Source organism: Peromyscus californicus, unplaced genomic scaffold (assembly GCF_007827085.1).
Source record: "Peromyscus californicus insignis strain IS unplaced genomic scaffold, ASM782708v3 Scaffold_3__1_contigs__length_106647218, whole genome shotgun sequence".
Lineage (NCBI taxonomy): Eukaryota > Metazoa > Chordata > Mammalia > Rodentia > Cricetidae > Peromyscus > Peromyscus californicus.
This window is the reverse complement of record NW_026294551.1, coordinates 93,814,708-93,830,661: the sequence shown is the minus strand read 5'-3', so window position 1 is coordinate 93,830,661 and position 15,954 is coordinate 93,814,708. Positions and strand designations below refer to the sequence as shown.

Here is a 15,954-nt window from a genome sequence, read left to right as displayed (position 1 = left end):
TTCTGCCTCCTGAGTGCTGGAATTAAAGGCATGTGCCACCACTGCCCGGCATTCATTTGTCTTTTATTCTACAGGCTCTCCTTATGAATCTGTGAGGCTTAAATGTTTGCATGGAGCCCCCTCTGACCTGTCACACAGCAGACTGCATGACCATCTATGCCCCTGCGTGGTGCTGATTGTTCTGTGGTGCCACAGCTACCGATCTGTTGTTTCTTTGTGCCATGGATTCAGCCAGCTCTACTAAAAGTAGGTAAGAACAGACCCCTGTAGAGAAGCCTTTTACTGAATCCAAAGTGGCAGCACCAGAGGAGGCAGTAAAGCAAGGCCTCCCGTGACTCACCGCAGAGCGGGAACAGCTAACTTGCTTACATGGCTGAGAATAATGTTTGCACCAACCACAGCCTTGTCTCCTCTGTCACAGTAGTCCCTCTGCTGGACCATCAGGGGAAATTCCTCTAAAATGTCTGGTGCAAACAGCTCTGCTCGAGGCTATATGCCTTTAGGAGAAAGGGTAGTCAGTCAACTTTGATCATTGTTTTCTCAAGGGAGGTCTAGGGAGTGTTCAAAATGGTGGCAGGTGGATAGTCTGGCTGGATGTTTGACTGTCAGTCCCTTTGTGAAAAGTATCAGAGCAGCAAGGAAGAGTCCAAAGTTGCCAGTTAGGGAGTCACATGGCTCTATCCCTCAGTCTTCACTTATTTGCAGAAACAGGAACTTATCATTAGAATCTAAAGAGCTTCCCATTAACATTCAATTATTTTCTCAGAATTTTTTCATTTTTAAATTTTATATTTATTTATTTATTTATTTATTTATTTATTTATTTATTTATTTATTTTTGGTTTTTTGAGACAGGGTTTCTGTGTGGCTTTGGAACCTGTCCTGGAACTTGCTTTGTAGACCAGGCTGGCCTTGAACTCAAAGAGATCCACCTGCCTCTGCCTCCCAAATGCTGGGATCAAAGGAGTACGCCATCACTGCCCAGCTTAATTTTTTTTTTTTAATTTTGTTTTTATAATCAGTCAGTGGTGGCGCAGGCCTTTGATCCCAGCACTTGGGAGGCAGAGGCAGGTGGATCTCTGAATTTGAGGCCAACCTGGTCTACAGAGTGAGTTCCAAGATAGACCTAGCTTCACAGAAAAACTGTCTCAGAAATAAATAAATAAATAAATAAATAAATAAATATGAATTTATTTTATATGGATAGATGTTTTGTCTTCATTGCCTGTGTATTACATGTGTGCCTGGTACCCCCAGAGAGCAAGAAACCAGAAGAAGATATTAAATCCCCTAGAACTGAAGTTACAGACAGTTGTGAGCCTTCATGTGGTTGCCAGGAATTGAACCTAGGACCTCTGCAAGAACAGCCAGTGCTCTTAACTGCTGAGCCATCTCTCTAGCCCCCCCATTTTAACAGATTTTTTTTTTTGAGACAGTGTCTCACCATGTAGCATTGGCTGCCCTGGAACTCTTTATGTAAACCAGGCTGGCCTCAAACTCACAGAGATATGCCTAGCTCTACCTATGAGTACTGGAATTAAAAGTGTGTGTGACCATATCCAGTCATTTTAACAGGCTTTTCTGTGTAGCCTTGGCTGTCTTGGAACTCAATCTGTAGACCAGGCTAGCCTCAAACTCACAGAGATCTGCCTGCCATTGCCTCTCAAGTGATGGGATTAAAGGTGTGCACCACCACTGCCAGACTTCATTTCAACAGATTTTAACAGTACTCAACATCTGTCCTAGGGAGAGATAAATCCCCCTCATCTGTCTGAAGATGGCAATTGTATGTAGCCCAGTCCACTTTAGTTAACTGGTATGGTGACCCCAGTTTTACAAATGAGGAAGTTACAGGCTTCAGTGGACCAACCAAGTTCACAAGCACGTAAGTACTAGAATTGGGGGGGTTCAAGCCCGTATCTCTCTGATTCTAGCTATAGGCACACACATACCACCTCCCACACACAATATACTGCCTCTTTCTAGAAAGGTTCAGGCTTGAACCCATCTTACTTCACCACAACAGATGCAGAGACTTGAATCCTAAAGTTCACCACTAGCCATTCAGGCGCTTCCATAGTTCTAGGTACTATGCCAGGCTGGGTGTGTCCTACACCAAAAGAACACGAGGTTTCTTCTCTAGCAGGACTGGGTGAGAATACTTGGATGACATCTTTCCTGATAAGGATTTGCAGCTTATTAGAGCGGTGGCAGAGGCTTGCATTCCAGGCTATAGAAAGATAGGTTCCTGAAAAGGTTGCTGGATCCATTCATTACTAGCTTAATCACTTATATATGTATTTTGTGCTGGGAATGGAACCCCAGAGCCTCGTGTATGGTAGGTAAGTCTCCAGTTAAATTTGCATTTCAGATAGGAATATAATACGCCCAAGTATGGCCCATCAGTGTTTGTGTGATACTTAGCCTTCGTGATTTATGGGAAATACTGGAGGCCCTGTGCTTCCGCCGGCGTCTCTAGAACTACGGCCGGGGGAAGGAGAAGAGACCCAACGTTTGAAAGACCAGGAAGGTTTTAGGAGGAGTCACAACATAGAATGCCTGGAACCGATCCCTGCTCTGGAGCGCACCAGGCCCGGGAGGAAGTCGCAGCGCGCACTTCCGCCAGGCGGGGCGGCTGCCGGGAGGGGCGGTGACGTCGACGGAAGGGGCGGGCCTGCCGGGAGCCAGGCCGCGCCGTGTCGCGCCGGCCGGGAGGGGGCCGGAGCCCGGCCATGGCGGCGGCGGCGGCGGCGGGCCCCGAGGGGCGGCGCGCGGCTCTGGAGGCGGTGGCAGCGCCCGAGCGGGGCGGCGGGAGCTGCGTGCTGTGCTGCGGCGACCTGGAGGCTACGGCGCTGGGCCGCTGCGATCACCCGGTGTGCTACCGGTGCTCTACCAAGATGCGGGTGCTGTGCGAGCAGCGCTACTGCGCCGTGTGCCGCGAGGAGCTGCGCCAGGTACGCCAGCGGGGCGCGCGACGGGGCGCGGGGAGGACGGGCTCCTGATGGCTTTGCCTGCTCGGTGTCCGGCCGCGGCCTGGCCGCGCCCGCTCCCGCCGGAGGCCCGGTGCTCGGTCCGAGCGGCATGCGATTGCCTGGCCTCCTGGGACTGGGGAAGCCAGAGGCGGTTGGGTCGAGGGAGGAGGAGCGATGCCTGTGGGAACTCATCTCAGCCTGGGTACTTTCCCCTGTGACCCTCCGCGGGAAGGGCAGGGTCAGGTCGAGAGCCCTCTTGTGTGTTAGTGCTCATTTTTTCGAGATCGTCACTGAGGTGGAGGAGACAGCCAGGGGGAGCCTCCAGCCAGGGACTGTCTATCCTGGAAACTGGCTGTTCTGTAAAAAAAAAAAAAAAAAAAAAGGTTAAACTGGACATTACCAGACTAGTTGGACTTCTGGGCCCCACCGGTCAGCTCCTGAGACAGTGTTTCCATTTGTGGAGTGGAGGTGATACCAGGACTTGATTCCCAGGTGCTTGGCGGCGGTCTACAGTGTTAGAAAGTTTTCCTCCTCCATACTAGTTCTAGTTCTGGGGTTTCCTTCCAGAGTGGAGGGAAGGGGATGTTTCTTATTGTCTAGACTTGGAAACCCCTGAGGGGGTCAGAGGGCGCGTGGAGCGTTCCCCCACACTCCAGCAATGCCAGCTGTTGGTGGGGAGTGTCCAGCTGGACTTCCTTTGGTTTGCTGCTCTTAGAGATCTGTTTGCTCCCAGCATTGTGAAATTACCTTGGTTGGTTCATGGAAGGCTTTGCCTAGTGCTGTCTGCCAGGGAATCTCGCTTTCCTGTTCTTAGAAGGGATGTAGAGATAGCAATAATGCCAAGAAATAGGTTTTTCTTTTCTTTCATTTTCTCTCTCTCTCTCTCTCTCTCTCTCTCTCTCTCTCTCTCTCTCTCTCTCTTTCTTTCTTTCTTTCTTTCTTCGAGACAGGGTTTCTTTATAGCTTTGGCTGCCCTGGAACTAGTTCTGTAGACCAAGCTGACCTCAACTCAGAGATCATTCTGCCTGCCTTCCGAGTGGTGTGCCACCACCACCGGCCTTCTACTTCAGTTTCTGCCTTCAAATTTTTGATTTGAGTTCTGCCCTGGCTCTTTCTTTTTGAGACAGGGTCTCAACTATGTAGTCCTGGCTGGCCTGGAACTTGTTATGTTGACCATGTTTGGCCTCAAAACCAGACATCTACCTGTGTCTGCCTCCTGAGTGTTGGGATTAAAGGCAGTGCGCCACCATGTCCCACATGTTTTTTTGTTTTGTTTTGTTTCAAGATGGGGTCTTACTATGTAGCTCTGGCTATCCTGGAACTCACTATGTAGGCCAGGTTGGCCTTGAACTCAGAGATAGATCCACCTACCTCTGCCTCCCAAGTGCTGGGATTAAGGGTGTGTGCCACTATGCCCTGCTTTTCTTTCTTAGTATTTATGTCAAAGGAGTCAGCTGAAATCCTTGAGCATTCCCTAAGCATCTGCCTGTGTCATACTGGAGAGAGAAACTGGAAGAACTCAGTCTGTAATGTGGTGGAAGGAGCCATACACTACTGGGTGAAGTCTGGGGTTCAGAAACATTCCAGGAAGCCTTTGGTTGGTGGCCTGCCTACTCAGAGGGCCTTGCTGGAGCTTGCTTTGCTGGCCAGCCTTGCATATACTGACGGAAAGTCAAACACTAGGGTTTTCCAGCACACCTTTAGCTTCCTTTTAGGAAGGAAGACATTTTGGAGGCCTTTACATATGTAGTCCTAGCCTGGGCTTTGGATCTCATTCAGGAAGTGAGTGAACACACATATGTCAGCTGTAACCCGTGTCTGCCCTCCCTCATTCCATGTGGGCCCCACACCCTCTAAGAGCTCTGTGGCAGGGGCTGTTGACATGAGCTGTCAGCTTGCCTTGGCTGGGGTGTGGTTTGGCACTGGGCGCCCCTGGCCAATCCTGGGCTCCCACTTGGGCTTGCAGCACCATGTTGGGCAGCAAGAGTTCTTGGGGAGTTGGGTGAGGTGATACTGCCCAGCTCAGCCTCTCCATTCACCCTGCTTTCTTCACCTGTAGCTTGCCGCTTCACCCTCGTCCCTCCTTGTCCCTTCCTGAGTCCTGCATTACCCTTTGTCTTGTGTTCATACCCAGAATCCCACAGTGACCCTTAGTCCCTGAACTCTGCCCTTCCCTGCCCTTAATAGGACTAAGTGAAAATTAGGAGGGATGTGTGTTAAGATGTTGTATGGAGCCTTTAGGTGGTGGCACTCGCCTTTAATCCCTGCACTTGGGAGGCAGAGGCATGTGGATCCCCAAGTTTGAGGCCAGCCAGAGCTACACAGAGAAACCCTGTCTCCAGAAGCAAAACAAACAAACAAAAAACAAAACCAAAAGTCCCCAGCTTTGCTGGGTGGTTCTGTAAACCTTCATCTTCCATGTACAGACTGGAGTGGGGTCTAGGTGTAGCAGAGAGACAGTGCACAACTTTGAATTTGAATTTGCGTCTGGTGAAGAACCAGGGCAATCCGGACTTTTCAGCACAGCAGCTTAGGTGGGCTGACATCTGGTGTGAGGCTGTGGAGGTGGTGGACAAAACTGATTCAATGCTGGGTGGTGGAGAGCCTTGTGTCCAGTCTTTGGCACTGGAGAGAGAGACACCAGCACACCCTGGTGATCAAGCCTTTAGGAGCTTCTTGTATTCCTCTGGACACATCTCTCTACAGCCTTTTATCCTGTTGCTCTCGATCGTCATGTCTCTGTACAGGCCACACCCCCACCCACAAGCGGGAAGTGGGTGGGGAATGCTGAAGGCCTTCCCAGGATTACTCCAAGGTCCAGGTCAGCAGGCAGTACCTGATGACTCATTGGTATTTTTCTGTTGTGAATGCTCTGTTTGTCATCTGTGGTCCTTCCCACTCTCCCTTCCTTTCTTTGGACAGTCTCACTATATACACAGGCTAGCCTGGAACTCAGAGATCTACCTGTCCCTGTCTCCTGAGTGCTGAGATTAAATGTCAGTACCACTATGCCTGGTGATCCTGGTCTTCCCAGAAGTTGTCTCTGCTCCTGTCAGTTGGACTCCCACCAGGAGATCCAACATCCATTTCTATCATCTGTGAGCACCACGCATGAACATGGTGTACAAGCATACATGCAGGCATCTATACACATAAAATAGTAATATTTTAATTAAAAGATTCATTTTTCTTTTATGTGTATGCATGTCTGTTCTTCCAGAAGAAGATGTTGGATCCTCTAGAACTGCTGTTACAAATGGTTGTAAGCCTCTATGTGGGTGCTGTGAACCGAACCCAAGTTCTCTAGAAGAGAAGCAAGCTCTCTTAACCACTGAGCCATCTTTCCAGACCCCCTCCCACTCCCCCATTGTACACTCTTGATGCATGATGTCCCACCTGTCTTTTTGGGGGTGGGTTTCCAGACAGCATTTCTTTGTCTGTCCTGGAACCAGCTCTAGACCAGGCTGGCCTCCAGCTCACAAAGATCTGCCTGCCTCTGCTTCCCAAGTGTTGGGATTAAAGGCGTGCGCCACCAATACCTGGCTTTATCTGCTCTTTATTGAGTGCATGTTGGAAGTAAGGAGTAGCAAGGCAGACACCAGCTGAGCAAGCTTCCCACTCCCTCAGTCTCCTCTGGAACTGGGCTGCCAGTCCCACACGGCCGATTCAGAAGCATCCCTGCCTGACCCTCTGGATCCTATGCCGCCTAGCCCACCCAGGACTCCTCAGTCCAGCCTCACACTCAGACCTGACCTAAGCTTTCTCCTCAGATCGTTACCCTTTTGTGGGACTCTTCTCTCCCTAGCTCCTTGTTTTTGTCCCTTTACAGCCCAGGCAGACCCTTTGTCCCCACCTAGCCTCCCAGGAATGTCTCCAGGAAGGGTCTTCTAGTTGGACTCCTGCCTTACCCTCTGCTGGAAGTGCTTCAGGATGCCCTGCTGTTCCATCACCTACCCAGGCAGTCTAGATGGACAATCTTGGCCTTTGCCTGAAGAGGGGCACGTTTTTGTTGTTGTTTTTTTTTCTGTCTAGAGCTCCAGGTTTACTGGCTTCAGACTCAACATACCTAGCCTTTGGCCTGCCCTGCCCATGAACCCTTTCCTAAGCCTTTTTCTGTATTTCCATTCACTTCTCAAACCATTCCTGTGTCTCCTTGCATGCCTCTCAGCCTGACTCAGGTGTGTGCAGGTTAGACCACCTCCACCAAATTGGTCCACCTGGACCCTGATGGCCCTCTGTTTCTGCTTGGCAGATCCCCATCCCACTCCCCATTCAGACTTGGCTTGGCTGCCCCTTGACATCACCTCTGCCTGAAGCTGATATCATGGTTTTGGTTCTTAGCCTGGGTGGCAGAAGGTAAAGTGGGTCTGGTTCCCTTGTACTCTCCCAGTCCTCTGGTTCCCAGCAGGCCCTTCGTAAGGAACTCTGTTTGGCTTCTGGTCCTACTCATTGCAGGATGTGTGCTATCTCCCGTCTCTGAGATACCACGAAGAGTACATCCAAGTGCACAGCTGAGAGAGGTCCCTGGAGCTAGTGGCAGGGACGGGGGCGTCCCTGGCGCTGCTTCCTTTAGGGAAGGAAGTTGATCCTCCGCTACGTCTGTTGGGCTTGGATGCTTTTTGGCAGCTCTAGGGAGTTTCCTCAGACTGCTCTTCTGCCTGCCCTGGAGGAGCTAAGGGGGGTATGGCTGTGCCTGCCCTGGAGGAGCTAAGGGGGGTATGGCTGTGCCTGTCCTGGAGGAGCTAAGGGGGGGTATGGCTGTGCCTGCCCTGGAGGAGCTAAGGGGGGTATGGCTGTGCCTGACGCCGCCTGCTTGCTTGTGTTCAGGAGAGTTCAAGCTTTGTTTCTACCAGCACTCTGCCTGGTTCATAGCCCTGAGCTCTTTTTTTTTTTTTTTTTTCAAGACAGGGTTTCTCTGTAGCCCTGGCTGTTCTGGAACTTGCTCTGTAGGCCAGGCCTCAAACTCAGAGATCCGCCAACTTGTCTGTCTACCCAAGCACTGGGATTAAAGATGTGCACCACCAATGGCTGGCAACCTAAGCTCCTTTTGGAGCTGGAGTGGAGAGGCAACCTAGGGAATAGTTAGAAAGCGTAGCTCAATGTGAGCCTGCCCCTAGAATGCTTGCAAAGAAACCTGAGTCTAGGGATTTTGTCCATATTTGGGACCTGGAAAGGAGCTTCCAGGGAGCAAGAAAGCTGGACTGTGGAGGGGGCAACATAGCCCATGTGAGGAATCCCCACTGTGGTTGCTTTGCCGTTAAGGAGGGCACAGCTGTGGCTGCCATTTAAGGGTGGCCTTTAAGCCTGGTATGGAAGCACATGCCTGTAATTTGGACACTTTGAAAGCAGAGGCAAGATTGTTTTTTAAGACAGGGTTTCTCTGTGTTACAACCCTGGCTGCCTGGAACTTGCTCTGTAGACCAGGCTAGCCTCCAACTCTCTGAGATCCACCTGCCTCTGCCTTCCCAATGTTTGGATTAAAGGCGTGTGCCACCACCGCCCGGCTTTTTTTTTTTTTTTTTTTTAAATAGGTCAGTCAGGACTACTTAGTAAGACACTGTCTAAATAAATAAAAGTCCAGATGGTCTTAAACCAGGTAGGTGATACACTCCTGTAATTCTAGTACTTGGTAGGTGGAGGCAGGAAGGTTCAAGAATTCAGGACCAACTACGGCAACATAGCATGTTTCTGGCAAGCCTGGGTTCTACAAAACCCTGTCTCAAAAAAAACTAAATGAAGATGATGTTGGGGGCACAGCTGCATCCAGGGTACCTACTTGCATCCAGCCTTACCAAATGTGACGGTGAGGCTTTTTGGGCCACTGCTGACTTTTCCCATCCCTAGGAGGGATGTGGCTGGATCGTGGAGCATCCCTTGGCTCCTGATTAAGGGCCAGTTAGAGGAGTAGATGTCTATGTGCTATTTCCAAGTATATCATGACAAAGTGGAACTGGACTCTCCCCCAGCTTCTCCAGAGAACCAGCTTTAGTTGTTTTGATGCTTGGGGCCCTATGTGTGGGCTGTGGGGGGGGGGGGGGGGCTGTGTGTATGAGTGGGCATGTGTGTGTGTGTGTGTGGGGGTCCTATGTGTGGACCGTGTGTGTGTGCGTGTGTGTGTGCGCGCGCGTGCACGTGTGTGTGTGTGCCCTCTTTTCCTGATCACTCCTGAGCTGCCCCAAATTCTTCTACATTTTGGTTCAAAATACCCTCCTGGGCTAAGTCTAGACATAACAGATGACCTTGGTGTGACCTTCCCCAATGCAGGGATGTACTGAAAAGGCCTCAGCTGCTTTCAGGGCTGACCTGAAGCATGTGACCAATGCCAGATATGGGGCGCAGTAGCAAAAAGGTACCTGGGTGAGGGCTTGAGACAGAGAGGTGTGATAGTGAGGGTCATTGGAGTTGGCGCTGCAGATGACCACCTGAAGACTTCATGGAGAGAAGAGCCGTGTGTGTGTGTGTGTGTGTGTGTGTGTGTGTGTGTGTGTGTGTGTGTGTGTGTGTGTGTGTGGTGGGGGGTACAGAGAAGGCTTAGATGTCCAGATCCTTCTCCCAGAGCACCCAATGTCTCTAAGCCTTGCCCTGTGCCTTCTAAGGCCCCTTCTCCAGTGGCTGCAGTATGTGTGGCTCATGCCTGGGATTTAGGCAGCCTACAACAAGCAGAAGTCATGGGGAAGCCTACAACAAGCAGAAGACTGGAGTGGTCAGGTCCAGAGGCAGTCTTGTGAGAGCCCCTTTCTCCTGTGGCATCATGGAAACAGGGTAGCCAGGCATGGTACAAGGACACCTGACAGCTGCCATGTAACATTTGCAATTTCCTAGTTGTTCTTTAGAATGCATGTCCTCCAACTCCACACCACCCTATTAAAGTTCTCTGTACCTTTAGGGTGGAGCTGAGTGGATACCAGGCCTACAGGGAGCATGGCTGCCTCCTGGTGGAGAGCCTGGATATTACATCTATTCTATAGTTCTTTAGGCAGCTTGGGATGAGAGTGGAGGCCTAGGCTATCTATGGAACCAGGCTGCTGCCCACTCAGGACTGTGAGGGCTCCTCTTCTGTCTCTGCTTGGTCCTTGGCCATCCCATCCAGACCCTGCTCACCACTCTCTCTCTCCAGGTGGTCTTTGGGAAGAAGCTCCCAGCTTTTGCCATGATCCCCATCCACCAGCTCCAGCATGAGAAGAAATACGACATCTATTTTGCAGATGGAAAGGTGTTTGCACTATACAGGTGAGGGGCCCTCAGCTGCAGGGTCTCCAGCTGTCTTACATATGTGTGACCCCTCAGAATCAGGAATGGGAGTTCATGGTGCTGGTGACCTCAGGCCCATCTTGTGAGGCAGGGAGCTCCTTGCTCTCCACCGGGGTGCCAGTGGAAATGAGGAAGTTTAGCTGTTTTAGTCTTTTGAGGGACACAAGAGTATGCACTTAGGGTCCCCCAAGCCCCCAAAAGGGCTAGAACCACAGGCTTGGGTCCCATGTCCTGTGAGCACAGTCATCGTCTCCCTGGGTGGGGGCCTGGCATGCGGCTCTGTTCTGGACAGCAACACTTAGAGCCCAGCATGGTGGGTGGCTCTGGTGTCTCCCCAGGCAGCTGCTGCAGCATGAATGCCCTCGGTGCCCCCACCTGCCATCCTTCGGCCTCTTCGGGGACTTGGAGCAGCACATGCGGAAGCAACACGAGCTCTTCTGCTGCAAGTTGTGCCTCAAGCACCTCAAGGTGCGCCCTGGGGTGGGGGGCCTGCCCTGGGGAACCCCCAGAAATTGCCAGGCCCCTACAGAGCCTTCGGTTGCTTATGGCTGGGCAAGGAGGGGTTCCCAGTGGCTGCAAGAATTCTCCATCCTTCAGTGGGATCTAGGTCACAGTTGGTGCTGTCAGGGCCCTCTCAGTGGCTGTGATGCTCCACTGTGAACTCAGGAGACTTGGGAGCCCCAACTATGTGTCCAGCCCTGTGTTCTCTGCAGATCTTCACCTATGAGCGCAAGTGGTACTCACGCAAGGACCTGGCTCGGCACCGCATGCAGGGTGACCCTGATGATACATCCCATCGGGGACATCCACTCTGTAAGTTCTGTGATGAGCGTTACCTGGACAATGATGAGCTGCTCAAGCACCTGCGCCGTGACCACTACTTCTGCCACTTCTGTGACTCCGATGGGGCCCAGGACTACTATAGGTGGGTGGGCCGGGACTGCTTCAGAGATGGGGCCTGGAAGTACTGTAGTGGGCAGGACCCGGGATGCTGCAGGGAGTGCAGCAGTGATGTTCCTAGGACTTTTCTGGGAGTTATCTGGTTATGCAGTAGGTGATCTGGCTTCTGCTGACTCTGTCTGCCAGTGATTATGCATACCTGCGGGAGCACTTCCGGGAGAAGCACTTCCTATGTGAGGAGGGCCGTTGCAGCACTGAGCAGTTCACCCATGCCTTCCGCACTGAGATCGACCTCAAGGCTCATAAAACAGCTTGCCACAGCCGCAGCCGGGCAGAGGCACGCCAGAACCGTCAGATTGACCTTCAGTTTAGCTTTGCACCACGGCACTCACGCCGGAATGAGGGTGAGCTAGGTGCCCATAGGCACAGCCAGGCTTAGGTACTGTGGCCTTCTGTGAGTACCTGCTTCCCAGACCTCAGACCCAGGTCCCGGTCAGACTCCTTCCGCTCAACCCAGGAGGCATGCACTCAGCCTTGCTCTGAGCACCTAACTTAGCCATGGTCCGGAGCTTCTTGCCCGGGCACTTCCGCCCTCTCTGGTGTTTTGCGTCTTTGGCTCTGGAGTCCCTAGGGTACTTCTCTGACTCAGGAGACTCTCACCGAGGCCCACTCTGTATTTCCCATCTCCAAAGGTAGGGCCCAGGCCCCTGTCCTTGCACCAACTGAGTACCAGTTTCTAGAGGTCATAGCTGGTTTGGATTCTGCATCGTTTGGCCTATTCTTGTGGATCATAAGCTGTGGGGGTGGGGAAGCCGCTGCCTTCCAGACAGGAGAATGGGCCTCAGTGTGGTCTGGACAGCAGGCTTTGGTCCTGCTGCTCTGTCCATCTGGGACAATGACAGGTTATGTACTACCGACCACAGGAGTTGTCAGTGGTGAGGACTACGAGGAGGTGGACAGGTACAACCGCCAGGGTCGAGCTGGCCGGGCCAGCGGGCGAGGAGCCCAGCAGAACCGCCGGGGAAGCTGGAGGTACAAGAGGTGGGAGGATTTGCATACCACTGACATTCTCTTGGCACCGCCTCCACATGGTGGCAGCTGCCAGCAGGCAAGCTGGGAATAGGCATGAGGTCAGTGGGGTCCAGCCAGAGTTCCTGGGGTCCTGAGGGTGGCAACAATGTCTGCTCAGCAAGTAGAACGTTCTTACTTCTTTATCTATTGCTAGCGAGAGACAACAGAATCTGGGGGGAGGAACGGCCATCAGGAGCAGGGTGCAGTTGTGCCAGGAAGTACCTGCAAAGCAAGCATGTGCCCAGACACTGCCCATCTGAGGCTGTGCCTTTGGGTCTTGCCTAGTCTGAGGTCTTCCCCCACCCTGCTCCATTCTAGGGAAGAAGAAGACCGAGAAGTGGCAGCTGCGATCCGGGCCTCTGTGGCTGCTCAACAGCAAGAGGAGACTCACAGGGCTGAGGACCGGGAAGAGGGTAGCAGGCCCAAGAAAGAGGAAGTAGCAGCCAGGGGCCCTGAGGAGCCCCGTGGCTCCCGGCGCCTACCCCGGGCTCAGGGTGAAGGCCCAGGTAACTGAGTCCTACCTAATGGCAACCCTGCCTGGGCTTGGGGAAAGCTGCCAACTCCTAGTCAACATCTCCTATTCCCCAAGGCTACCCTCACAGCCTTACCTGGACTCATCTCATGTCTATAGGCTCCAAGGAAGCCTCAACAAACGGTCCTATAAGCCAAGAAGCCTTCCCAGCCACAGGCCCAGGCCCAGTGGCTGCCCCCTCAAAGTATGTTTGGGAACTGGGAAGGAGGGTGTGGTATCTATGATAGCAGGGGCAGATTTGACCAAGTCCTGGCGATGAGCCACTGACCAGTTCTCTCCTCCCTGGATCCAGCACCCTCCCACCGCCTAACCCCAAACTCAAGGATGAAGACTTCCCCAGTCTCTGTGCCTCAACTTCCTCCTGCTGCACAGCGGTTACCCCAGGCTCTGTGGGCCTGGCACTGGCTTATCCTCCCAGGGGCAAGAACACCTTCCAGGAAGAGGACTTCCCTGCCTTGGTTTCCTCATTACCCAAGCCCAGCAGTGTGCCGTCTAGCCTCGTTTCAGCTTGGAACAGCAGCTGTAGCAAGAAAGGGAACCCACCCACACCAGGGGCCCAGGCCGTAGTTGGTGGCACCCAGGCTCCCCGGAAGGCAGGGAAGGGGGGCAGGGGTGGCCGGAAGGGGGGCCCAGCCCCAGTGGATGAGGAGGAGGGTGGTGGCCTTACTGTGCAGGAGCTTCGGAGTGTGCCCACTACAGTGGCTGTCTCTTCTTTGCTGGCACCAGCTGCCAACCAGAGTTCCACCAAGGCTGGCAAGAAGAAAAAGGTGGGCTCTGAGAAGACTGGAGCCACATCACCCCCACTGTTGCCCCCTGATCATACCCCAAAGCCCTCTGGGGCTGAGCAGGTCCCTGAATCCCCTTTGAGCAAAGCTGAAGTGCCAGTAGCCATCGTCAATGGACATTCAGAGGGGCCAGCTCTGGCAAGGAGCACCCCAAAGGAGCCTCCAGGGCTTCCAAGGCCCCTGGGTCCCCTCCCCTGCCCTATACCACAGGAAGACTTCCCAGCACTTGGAGGACCTTGTCCACCCAGGATGCCTCCTCCCCCAGGTATGTGTGCCCAATACCAGTGGGTTCTTTAGGTTTCTGAGAATTGCTGGAGTCCTGGTGTCAGGCTGGAGGCCAGCCTCAGGTGGGAATGTGTGGTAGACTGACTCCCAGTTCTGTAGAGGAAATTTGCATGCTGCTGTGGTCAGTGTGGACGCAGGTGCCACCTGAGCTGCCACAGTTAACTCCTTGACCCTACTTTGTAGGGCTTGGAGTTGCCTACAGTGGCGAGCCCACCCCATAGGGTTCTGGTCGTGAGCCTGCTGTGGGGCTAGATGTGGACAGGTCAACCCACTGGGGCTGGACACTCGGAAAAACTGGGCCAGCTGGGACCACATTGAGGTTCTTCTATCACCTACAGGCTTTAACACCGTGGTGCTCTTGAAGGGCACGCCATCTCCACCCCCACTCCCACCAGGCCTGGTGCCTCCCATCAGCAAGCCACCCCCTGGCTTCTCCAGTTTCCTGCCCAGCTCCCACTCAACTTGTGTCCCGAGTCCCACCACCACCATGAAAGCGTAAGTGGGGTGGCTGCCTGACCTGCCACTGGTCACTGGGTGCTGGTGGGAGGGTACTAGCTAAGCCCCACCCTAAAGGCTAAAGCCTCCTTATCTGACCTCAGACCCCGGCTAACACCCACACCACGAGCCTACTTAGTTCCCGAGAACTTCCGGGAGAGGAACCTACAGCTCATCCAGTCCATCAAGGACTTTCTGCAGAGTGACGAGGCCTGCTTCAGCAAGTTTAAGAGCCATTCAGGGGAGTTCAGACAGGTGAGGTGGGGGCAGTTGGGAGGCCGGCCGGCCGGCCTGCCTTTGCCCAGGGTGAGATGACTGGCTGTGGCTCTCTGGGTGGCAGGGCATGATCTCTGCGGCTCAGTACTACAAAAGCTGCCGGGACCTGCTCGGGGAAAACTTCCAGAAGGTCTTCAGTGAGCTGCTGGCGCTCCTGCCGGACACAGCCAAACAGCAGGAGCTGCTGACGGCGCACACAGACTTCCGCAGCCGTGAGAAGCCGCCTAACTCCAAGTCTAAGAAGAGCAAGAAGAACGTGTGGCAGACCAGCACCCAACAGTTGGACCTGGACTGCTGTGTGTGCCCCACCTGCCAGCAGGTACTGGCCCACGGTGACATCGGCAGCCACCAGGCCCTGCACGCTGCCCGGGACGATGACTTCCCCTCCCTCCAAGCCATTGCCAGGATCATTACGTAGCTCCTGCTGGCGAGGGCAAGAGCTGTCACACCCTAGCGCCTCCTGTCTCCTTCCTTCCTCTTCCCAGCTGCCAGGCAGCTAGGTTGGGCCCTGGGAAGGCTGAGGCTCGGCCCTCCTGGTTGTCCAGGCCTGCCAGGAGGGCCTCAGGGGAGGTTACCCTGTGCACCATCACTCCTGAGTTCTGTTCCCTGCTTGGCAGAGAGCCAGTCTTGGTTTGTAGTCTTGTGATTTTCCAATGTGCCAGGGGAGGGAAGGACTAGAATGTCGGGACCTGAGTCTGTGGTCATAGCCAGATGCCTCAGTGGCCCGAAGAGAGTCCTCCTGAGTCAAGCCTACAGCCCCAGAGCTGACAGCTTCGGGTCCACTGGTGCTGGAGTCAGATGTCTAGTGTGTTGTGTAAACAATTGGCTGTTCAGAGAGAATGTTCCAGATTAAAAACAGACACAAAATTGTGCTTACTTGAAGTTCAATCTTTTTATGAGACAAGTTAAATCTAAGATCTCAAATTGCCTCTGACATTTTATAAAAGACAGTTTATCTTCAAATAAATTTATTTTGCAGTACTGCACATAGCTGGTGTCCTGAGTATCTCTGCCTCTGAAGGGATCAGGAAGCCTGGGTACATATGCTTATTATACGCCATGATGCAAGGAGGCCTAGAGGAGTGACTTGGCAGCAGGGTTAGTTCCCAGGAAGAAGTTGGCAGCCCTGGGACCCACATGGAGCTAAGGCACTGCCTAGAACAGACCTGGCCGTTCATGACCTAACAATTGAGTACCCATGAAACTGCCTTTCAAAAATAGGGGTACATGACTGGGAGGTGGTGGTGCATGCTTTTAATCCCAGCACTTGGGAGGCAAGAGCAGGTGGATCTCAGTTCAAGGCCAGCCTGGTCTACAGAGTCAGTTCCAGGACGCCAGGGCTACACAGAGAAACCCAGTTCTGAAAAATAAATAAGGGATCGGGGAG

At 53.1% G+C, this 15,954-nt stretch overlaps 1 protein-coding gene across 3 annotated transcripts; it reads left to right on the top strand.

Annotated features, from left to right (window-relative positions):
• The first annotated feature begins 2,732 nt into the window (after positions 1–2,732).
• Positions 2,733–15,553, top strand: Znf598 (zinc finger protein 598, E3 ubiquitin ligase). Of its 3 annotated transcripts, none has more exons than XM_052759047.1 (12): positions 2,733–2,954; positions 10,090–10,202; positions 10,562–10,691; positions 10,937–11,148; positions 11,310–11,527; positions 12,047–12,155; positions 12,513–12,700; positions 12,826–12,910; positions 13,019–13,776; positions 14,135–14,291; positions 14,396–14,546; positions 14,632–15,553. In XM_052759047.1, the coding sequence occupies exons 1-12, from the start codon at positions 2,733–2,735 to the stop codon at positions 14,983–14,985; spliced, it is 2,697 nt and encodes an 898-aa protein (XP_052615007.1). In that variant the 3' UTR covers positions 14,986–15,553. The 3 variants fall into 3 exon arrangements, with proteins under 3 accessions (XP_052615007.1, XP_052615006.1, XP_052615008.1); XM_052759046.1 differs by having other exon boundaries at positions 12,047–12,164; XM_052759048.1 differs by lacking the exon at positions 2,733–2,954 and having other exon boundaries at positions 10,566–10,691; positions 12,047–12,164.
• The last annotated feature ends 401 nt before the right edge of the window (positions 15,554–15,954 follow it).